At 39.0% G+C, this 9,469-nt stretch overlaps 2 protein-coding genes across 2 annotated transcripts; one reads left to right on the forward strand and one right to left on the reverse strand.

Moving 5' to 3' along the window:
* Positions 1–34: 34 nt before the first annotated feature.
* On the forward strand, positions 35–5,561 carry LOC111261478 (serine/threonine-protein phosphatase 2A activator). Its single transcript, XM_022835016.2, has 7 exons — positions 35–563; positions 2,917–3,152; positions 3,459–3,588; positions 3,890–3,953; positions 4,264–4,397; positions 4,988–5,118; positions 5,317–5,561. Exons 1-7 carry the CDS (start codon positions 436–438, stop codon positions 5,448–5,450), a joined length of 957 nt encoding a protein of 318 aa, XP_022690751.1. The 5' UTR covers positions 35–435; the 3' UTR covers positions 5,451–5,561.
* A 1,921-nt stretch (positions 5,562–7,482) lies between these two features.
* On the reverse strand, positions 7,483–8,974 carry LOC111261479 (uncharacterized). Its single transcript, XM_022835017.2, has 2 exons — positions 8,083–8,974; positions 7,483–7,592 (listed from the first exon to the last, which is right to left on the reverse strand). Exon 1 carries the CDS (start codon positions 8,815–8,817, stop codon positions 8,092–8,094), a length of 726 nt encoding a protein of 241 aa, XP_022690752.1. The 5' UTR covers positions 8,818–8,974; the 3' UTR covers positions 7,483–7,592; positions 8,083–8,091.
* Between the last annotated feature and the right edge of the window lie 495 nt (positions 8,975–9,469).

Genomic DNA, 9,469 nt, shown 5'->3' on the forward strand with positions numbered 1-9,469 from the left:
CACATCAGCAACAGCGGCCATGTGTAGGATAATAGAATTAGGCGTTTTGGTCGAATTTCAACTCGAGTCGTTATTGCTTAACTATACGATTGTAAAGTCAAATGTCCGGCTAACAAGCCGTACGCAGATTAAGAAAATTGTCTCTCTAAACGTACAATCGTGTGTCCTGAAAAAAATAAATCCATCATACTGGGCTCATAGACAAATCGAAGAGACAACTGCGGCTATTGACAGCTGCAGCGACTACTATAGAAGGATCGACGTGTGAAATGTTGAATTATTCTGAAATTATGCGCGCAATCGGTAGATGTCTGTAGACAGGCTCATTGAAAAGAGATTCATAGAAGTTCCAGTGCGTGTCATTCTGTGTAGCATTTCAGTGTGGTGCATGATCGCTGACATTGGTTGTGCCGAAGACGTGTCGCTCTTGTCAAAATGGTTCTTCCGGTGCGATACATTAAATCTCCAATGGATATGCAAAAATGGACGAAAAGCAAGGCGTATGATGACTACATTTTGTTTCTTGTTGCAATGAACAACGCCGCCAAGGGAACTAACGGGAAGTTAGTGTCTACATATCAGTATAACACTTATGTAAGGGGCTAATATGCAACCGATTGAAAGGACTCTGAAACAGCTGAAACTGAATAGTATTCTGCCTGGAGCTCTGGATGGCTAGCTGTTTGAGCATCATAGGTTCTTCCAAAACTCAATTATTGAGTTTTACGATTGGTACCGTCCTTAGGCATTCCTTCAGATGGTTACGTACATAATACACGTTAAAATGTGTTCTACGACTGTATTTGAGCTTCTCTTAACCCATGTGAAAAAAGCGCAAAAGAAATTTAAACTTAGCAGAATCCTGTAAGGTATACAGTTGGTAAACTCAATAGTATTCGTTAGCATTTCAGTTAAGTTCAGTATTTTATAATGGACATTTTTAATCATATATATATATATGATATATTAATATAAGTTTGTTATTTAATGCATTGTAATGTCAGACCTGTAATCTTCGTGTTCTGCATAATCGCCGACAGAACCTACGATCGGTGCAGATTGACGGTTCGTCTGCCTGACGTCATCTTCAGCGACGTATCGGACCTAAAACCAGAAACATTTTAGATTGACTTTTCTAAAGTACAACAAACATACTCTTTTAATAATATTCTGGCTTGCAGCAGCTTTGCGCTGTACTACGAGACAAATATAGTTTTCATTTAAGAACAGTCTAATGTACTATCAGCTCGCGAGCATTGACTGCGTATGTTGTAATAGCTATAGCTATTCCAATCGCACTGTTTTTTAGTGAGTGAGACTAAATTTCAAGATTTTTATTTGCTCTAGGCCGCCCAATTTTTAGTAACTGACGTAGAAGACCGTTTGAGATGCGGTCTGTCGTTGGAGATTAATTTGTGCGAACCCAAAAGCAACTATCTAATATGACCTCAATATTTAAAAATGTTATCCCCTACTAAGTATTTGCTTCGAGCCGTTCTGCCTTTCTTTATCTTTGCCGGTGGCTGGAACACAAGAAATGACTGCGCCCAAAAATCATCGAAGTCTATCTGCTGCTTAGTTTCGCAACAAATGCGTCAAAAAAAGTGTTGATAAGGTACTTGTTTCTCATTTGCGAAAATCGCACATTAAATCATATGAAGCGTATTCTCAGAATCATAGAAAAAAGCGTATATTTTGGCATATTGATAGTGTTGGTGTCACCCCTACATTTATAATAGAAAGAAACATGGAATGAACGTGAGCAGGAATGTGTCAGGTGTGTAAAAAACGTCTTACAAAATCCTATGCGGTCCTTGTCAAGCAGTTTTTCAATTGTAGCTTTGAAAGAAAGGCACCTACCTATTCGTTCGCTCCTTTCATTGCTTACACTCACTGGCTTGACAACGGCTTATAACTCACAACTCCATTACCACTCTAATCAAGCTACAAACAGAAATATGTATTAGCACATTTACCGGTTCATACCTCATATTGCAAATTTAAAGTAAGGTCTTGTGTGTAGTATCAGTAAACTTAACCCTTCTCGCGTGAATTAGCTTAATATATGCAAAGCGTGGCAGGTGACGTGTGTGTGCTGTTTAAATGTAAACTACCCGAAAATAAACATGATATTATATACTACACAATAGAACAACTGGTGGCTCCAAACAGCACTTTCGGACCGAGTTCGATAAACATTCCTTTTGTAGTTTCGGCGATGTCTATATGGGAAATCTCAAATTTGCTCATGTTTTTTTAATTTTTTAAATAATTTTTGGGGTGCTTTCGTGGCGAATCTTCCGGAACATGTTGTCCGATTATTGAAAATATTGCAAAGATTAAAAAAAAATGTTCAATGAATTTCATAGGAACGCCCTACATAAACATTTAGGAGTCGAATGATCCGCTTCAGCATACTAACTGTTGCGATTCCGGCAATCCGGCAGCGGAGAGAATACTCACGATAAATAAACGTCAATCAGAACATTCTAAATTACATAGTCAGGAAAAGATCTAGATTACAGAAATCAAGCGTTTTTACAGAAAAAAAGTTTGGTTTAGTTTCAGAAACATTGCAATAATTGTTGCTGGAATAATTCAGAATGCTCCTCTGTGTAGTTAGGATATCAGACAAACCTTACGAAACAAATCCGGAACATATTTGTCGTGACACCTCGAAAGAGTGATTTGTTTTTGCTCTTAGTCTTATTCATTGTCACTTACATGAGTTCATTGCATCAAAACTTCTGATTCACTGTTATAGGTTAGACATTCCAGTTGTTGCCTTTTATTTAAATGCTTAATGCATTTCTTTAATGCTACAGTAAAGCCGAAGATATTGCGTTAACAAAATTCACTGAACATATTACCATATTGCGTTGAACACCGGTAACGAGCTTCTGTCCAATATTACAGGTCACTTATCAAAACTTCAGAGAATTGCAGGAAGTTAGTGGCTCTCCTCGACAAACTTGATCAGTTAATTACTGAAACTCCACCAGTGCAGCAGCCTGCGCGATTCGGTAATGCAGCTTATCGTACATGGTATTCGAAGATGGAAGACCGCAAGGAAGCGTTGCTCAAAGAGCTTCTACCCGAATCCCTATACGATCGTATCGAGGAGCTGGCCGTATATCTCGTTGATGCTTTCGGTAGGCTGCCAGATAACAGTGAACAGTTTGTAACTTGTGACCTTTATTAAAAGACGCAACGCAACATGCTGACATTTCTTATAACCTAAGCTGCAATGTAGGTCGACAGGTTGCCTTCCTAGAGGCTTTTATTTGTTTCGTTTTTGTTTATTATCAAAGAATGCTTGCTTTTTTTGTGTTGACATTAGGTTATATTAGTAAGAATAACATGTGTGAAGTGATTATGATATTTGCGTAAGATCATCACATCTTTGTAAGTTTTAATAAATATTCTGTTTTGCCTAACTCGACTCTGGCTGCATTTAGGAAATCAAACTCGAATCGATTACGGAACGGGTCATGAGATGAACTTCGCCCTGTTTCTAATGTGTCTTTTCAAGATGGAGTTCCTGAATGAGGCTGATGCACCAGCCGTTGTTGTCAAAGGCTTTGACAGGTATTAGGGAAACTGGTTCTTAAAGTGAGCTCTTATTAGGAGCTTTAATTATGAATAATGTGAAAGAATGCTAGCTTAGATGAGATGAATTTGTGCCGGAAGTTCTTAGCTTATATTATAAGCTAAGAACTTCCGGCATATATATATATCCGGAATATAAGTATAATATTTAACTTTATTGACCTTATTTTCAAAAGATACGAAAGCTTTTGACCCGATTGTTTCGATCGAACCGTACGCGTTACGTATTAAGATGATGGCTCACTTATTTAATACCATTTTTCAATTCGCACACTTGCAGATATATGAAACTCATGAGAAGGCTACAAACTGAATACAGAATGGAACCAGCAGGAAGCCATGGAGTGAGTGCCTATGATTTTCTATGAAGATAAATTTGCATTTCTGTTTTCTTATTTTCCCATACGACGAGCCAAGGCCGATAGGAGACTTCTACCACTGCTGTATCTAGGCTCGACTACACATCTTTGGCCACAGTACAACAGAGAAAGAACCGTCACATAGAGACGCATCGATGCGATCAGCACAATAAGCGAAATTCCGCAACTAGTGCGTTGTAAATAAACAAGTTTATTTTTACCACAATATATGAATTGCAGACTAAATGGTATTATTTTCATTTTTCAAAATGTCCTATGGCGTGGCCTCTTACAGGTATGGTCGCTGGATGATTACCAGTTCCTACCATTCATTTGGGGAAGTGCGCAGCTGATCGTTGAGCCTCCACAACAAGCCATTGAAGAAATTTCTGTTCCTTGTCAGTTTCTCAATGAAGATATTCCTGAGAAGTAAGTGTTAAGAGTCTTAACGTGTAGTTTAACTACCAACTACTATATTTCAATGAAACTTGATTCCAACAACTCGGCCAAAGCTTGATTCTACAATACTGTTGAAACAAAATCGAGGTGCAACCTACTCAGCTTCGGACGACTTCACAAAGCGCCATACACTATTCTACAAATATCCATATATTCTTCCTGAATGCGTCAACTCAGTTCAAACAAACCAACAACTTAGACACGCTGCGTCACATGACGACAGACACAAGACGCACAAAGGTGCCTTTGCGTTCAGGATCAGTTTGCCGTAATACATTGGTTTGGTCTATACGCCCCGAAAAAACAACGATGTTAAACGAATGGCAACCTTCATCCTTTTTCGATTACACGTTTTCTCTCATATATACTATTAAGTAATCTAATTATCGCTAAGAGTCGCTGTATATCTGTATTTAATTTATTTCGTCTTTAATTTCTGCACGAATAATCTGTAGGTATATTTAAATATAATTAAATACGTATCTTCTTACTAGATAGACATCTAGTTGAGCAAACAGTACCCATCTAGAATTGCCCTTATACTTATTTGTTATTACCAGATACGAAAATGATTATCTCTTCATGGCTTGCATCGCATATATTAACCGCGCAAAGAAAGGACCATTTTTCGAGCACTCGAATCAACTTTATAATGCCTCAGGAACACCTAGCTGGCAACGACTAAATGAAGGTATTCACGTTTCATCTGGTAACTGATCAACTGGCAATAGATGTTAACCACATTATTCTCTCTTCAATCAGAAAATCTACAACGAATATAGAATTCTATGTACAACATAATTGTAGATACATGATAAGAAATCTAATTCATATTGGTAAGAGATAAGCGAAACGTGAGACAAGGCTTAATCCACGTTTTGATTTTCAGGATTAATCCGTATGTATAAAGCAGAAGTACTGGGGAAGTTCCCAGTGATACAGCATACGATGTTCGGGGACCTCGTATCGATCGAGCCTTGTATACCGCAAGCGGGAGCCAAAAAAACTTTAAGTAGCTGTTAAAGTAAGCAGGAGTATTCGCCTTGCTAGGATTACTCATCGATATCCTCCCTATATGATAGAATACGTTAGTGTTCAATACTACTAAATAAATAACATGTCGAATGTTATCGATTCCACCGATGCTTTCATTATGAGATAGTACCAATAATGAACCAAGATAGTGAAATACATACAACGAGCATAGCTGCATGGCGCTTAATAAGCATGCCATGTACCGCTGAAAATACAAAACTTTGAGAACGAATTGTTTAATTTAGAAAATTAACTTAGTATCACGACGCGCATTCTGGCTGTAGTAATGCTATGCGCTACTTTATGCTCTGAATGTAAAAAATTATAATACACAGCTTTTTTTGTATTAAACCTGCCACATGTACCGTGCTATGAAGTATCAGCATAAAAGAAACTAATACGCCTGACAAAAGTCTCAAGATGAATTTGTCAAAAAAATCCAACTTAATTTCCACCAAGCTATTTCCCCGTAGCTGATCGTGGTCGGTAATTCGTGACGCCTGTCGTCAAAGTCCCATAATGTTCCACTATCCATTCGTTGTTTACTTGACACACTAAATAACGAATTTTATATAACTCCCGGTTCTATACCAACCACTATTTCTAAAGTGCTTAACATAAATAGGATAGTAGAGTTTATTCACGAACGGCTGATCGAGGAACGATTAAATCACTCAGCCTAAAAGGCTTGCATAAGGCGTGTGAATGCCATTGCTGAAAGAAACTTCAGTTAAGCGATCTTTAACTTAGGCAAGACATATTTAATGAGAAAGATGCGACTAGCGATGGTAAAAGGATATGCCTATGCTAATTCAAGTATACAGTCCAGGAAATGGTATTATCTTCCACTTTGGGAATGACGTTTTTTCGACCAAATTCTTAGGTTCGTCGCTTTGGCATAGAAATGTTGTCATCGTCTAAGTCGGCCACGAAGTGCACCGATGAGCTTCCGAGTGTAGTTTAAGAAATTACAGCACCCAGAGACCCAGGAGGTGGAAGGATCGAAATTTTCATCGAAAAGCTTATACATCGTAGATGTGTTTCTATAAATTGTGTTTATAATGTACGAATGTATTACGATGTGTGTACTACTGCTACTAAATAATTACTAGGTTCTGTTTCGAGCAATTCCTGACGGGTATTGATACAGGGATTGCTGATAAATGCTCTTGATTTATATATTGTACGCAGTACCTTTTAAGCAACCTTCAGAACACTGAAATCAGTCTTAGAAGGAAGTTTCTTCAGTGCTACAAACAATGGCGCAAATTTGCAATTTGTGCTAGTTTTCCCGAATCTTTTGTTTTGTTATTTGGTTAAAAAAACTTGCAAATAGGATGTGTTAAAAATACCGTCTTGGGCCATTCTATAACCTTTATTTGATGAACGGGGACGTATACGTAGTGCTACATTAACTACCAAAGCTGGCAAGTAACGAAATTTATCGCAAAGCCACATTCATTGATTGTAACTGAAATGAGCTATGCAAAAACCAAGGAGTTCTTCCCCTGTGCGACCACCAAACTAAATCATGAGCGCTCTTCTGTTGCTTATCATCTAAGTAATTGCATTTCCTAAATTCTTTTATAATTTCTTTAAATTCCCTATAAAAAAGATATTCATTTCTTGACTCATATTACACAATATGAAGTACGTTCACCACGGCTGATTGCAGTCTGACCGATGAATGAGTTTGTCAGAGTCAGTGTTAATGTTGCGTTCAAGATCGGCTGTCTACTTGCAATTTCTTCAACCTTCCCTACGCTATTGAACCACATGAATCAGACATGGCGAGCTCATTTTACCAGCAGAAGTCTCCAATGTATAGAATAAGCCTTACAAATCGTTAAACTAAATTTAGCGCCGTTACTCCCTGAGTCAGATATTGTAGTCACCTCGAAATGATAAAGTATTTAAGTGAACCAAGGGTAACTTGTCGAGGATAAGTCATAATACGAATACAACATATATCCAAACCGCATGCACCGAAATTAAATAAAATCATAGAACAAACCGTATCTTGATGTGTATATTTGATTTATTATCATCTGAATTATTGAGAGCACAGGTATCAAATGTAAAAGCTTTCTTGATCTTCTCTAATTTGGGCTTTTCCTCCATATCGAGACCCTGCGTAGAGAAAAGAATGCATTAAACTAAATCAAACATTTTAAAACAGCTAATCTTTTTATGTCACTGACAGTTTCTGCTGCACTTCATATCTGAGTTGACAATTAATTAGTTCAGATTTGATAAGATCGTTTAACATCAATTTCTCTAGTTGATAGCCTAAGCAATTGCGACATGTGCAAATATAGTGAATGACAACCCATCCACATATGATTATTGCCGAAATGATCGAACTAGGTATGCAGGAGAAAGCACTTACGTACACGGACTTTTTAGGACAGGCATTTAAACCAGATATGGTATTTCCTGTTTATTATCATTAAAATTAAAAAAAAGAACCATATGCGTAGATCAAAAACAACAGCAGCTACTCGAATTTGTAATTATCTGAACTATAAATGTAAACGGGGAAGATTCTACACGGACGGCCATAGACCTAGGTACAAATTTGATAGATAGTTATCCTCATCATAGGTACAAGGTTACTTACATATGGACTTTAGTGAGGTGCCTCCCCAAGGTTGGGTTCTGGAAGCTCTGGTGCATCGTAGCTTACAGATTGCTCTGGTGTCAAGACAGGCGGTTCGACTATGGGCTGCTGCTGTGGCGTTACACCATAGCCAACTTGAGATAGTTCAGATTCGGTCGGGGCGTAGCTCGACGGTTTCGGCGCGGCTGCAACAGGTGAATCAACCACGTGGTGTTGAATGGTAATCGTTTTGTGAACTGATTGCGGCTGCTGAAGAACCAACTTAGGAAGGTGTAATGTGATTGGCTTTTGATACCACTGAACGGAGGGCGAAGGTATAATTGGCACCTGGAACGTGTGCTGGATATCGGGTAATTGAACAGGTGGGGCAGGCTGAACTTCGATGTTCGGGAATTGCGGCAAATGTGTGAGTACCCCCTGTATAGCTGCAGCCTTTCCCGCAGCCACAAGCTGTGGAGCAGCTAATACGGCTGAACTTGCCTTGTAGCCAGCCTGCGCGCCGGCTATCGCAGCTGGGACGAGAATCTTCCTCTTGAGGTACTGAGCGCCCGCAATCTTCAAACCCGTAAGTCCAATTGCACCCTTGATCGCGAGTATTTTGGGTACCGTCAGCAACTTACCGCCGATAATGGCTGGAACAGCAACGCCGGCCAAGGCTGGTAGCGCTGTTAATTTCGGAATCATCGACGCATCAACTACGATGATAAAAGCGGATAGGGCTGTAAGGAACTTCATGATGAGTCCTATACTTTTGCGCCGGCTTTACGACAGACAAATCATAAGCGTTTAAACTGGCGCAACCAGAATTCAAAAGTGGTCGTACAGCTCGGACAGCGAGGACGTGATATTTTCAAATTGGTATTGTCTCCAGATTGAGCTCTGGATGAAAGCTGCTGGGTTTTTAAAGGAAGGGATCAAGCTACGGTACCGATCTCCGGCCACGAAAGCTGGCAGAGAGAGGGTAGTAGCGGCAGCAGCAGCAGATTACAAATCGGCTTGAGATTTCCTGCGAGTGTCAGAGAAGAACGACTCGCCCGATAATTGCTACTAGGGGGCTTGACTTAAAACTTTGCAATCCTAGATAATTAAGCAAGGACCAAAAGCAATTTTGCTAATCTTAAATGGTTTGATTGATAGCCTTTACAGGGCAACCTGTCGAAGTCATTACTTTGACAAATCGGTACGTACAAAAAATGAATACTAATATTTACCTGCGTTGCCTGTATGCTGTACTTACGACAAATTACAGATGATGAATATATTAAGACCTATGTAGGTTTTTCAAGTCGAGATAAATGCCAAAAGTAAGGTCAGTTTTCTTTGACTGCTTAATGTATGAGTTTGCAGGTATGAATGTTGATGTCGTCTTCAAGTTCGAGCTTTCATT

Source organism: Varroa jacobsoni, unplaced genomic scaffold (assembly GCF_002532875.2).
Source record: "Varroa jacobsoni isolate VJ856 unplaced genomic scaffold, vjacob_1.0 scaffold_560, whole genome shotgun sequence".
NCBI lineage: Eukaryota > Metazoa > Arthropoda > Arachnida > Mesostigmata > Varroidae > Varroa > Varroa jacobsoni.

Excerpts from the sequence above, each read along its gene's own strand:
- LOC111261478 (XM_022835016.2), top strand. The coding sequence starts at position 436 with ATGGTTCTTCCGGTGCGATACATTAAATCTCCAATGGATATGCAAAAA. Across the intron at positions 3,153-3,458 it reads ATATCTCGTTGATGCTTTCG|GAAATCAAACTCGAATCGAT; the intron begins GTAGGCTGCCAG and ends GGCTGCATTTAG. Across the intron at positions 3,589-3,889 it reads GTTGTCAAAGGCTTTGACAG|ATATATGAAACTCATGAGAA; the intron begins GTATTAGGGAAA and ends GCACACTTGCAG.
- LOC111261479 (XM_022835017.2), bottom strand. The coding sequence starts at position 8,817 with ATGAAGTTCCTTACAGCCCTATCCGCTTTTATCATCGTAGTTGATGCG.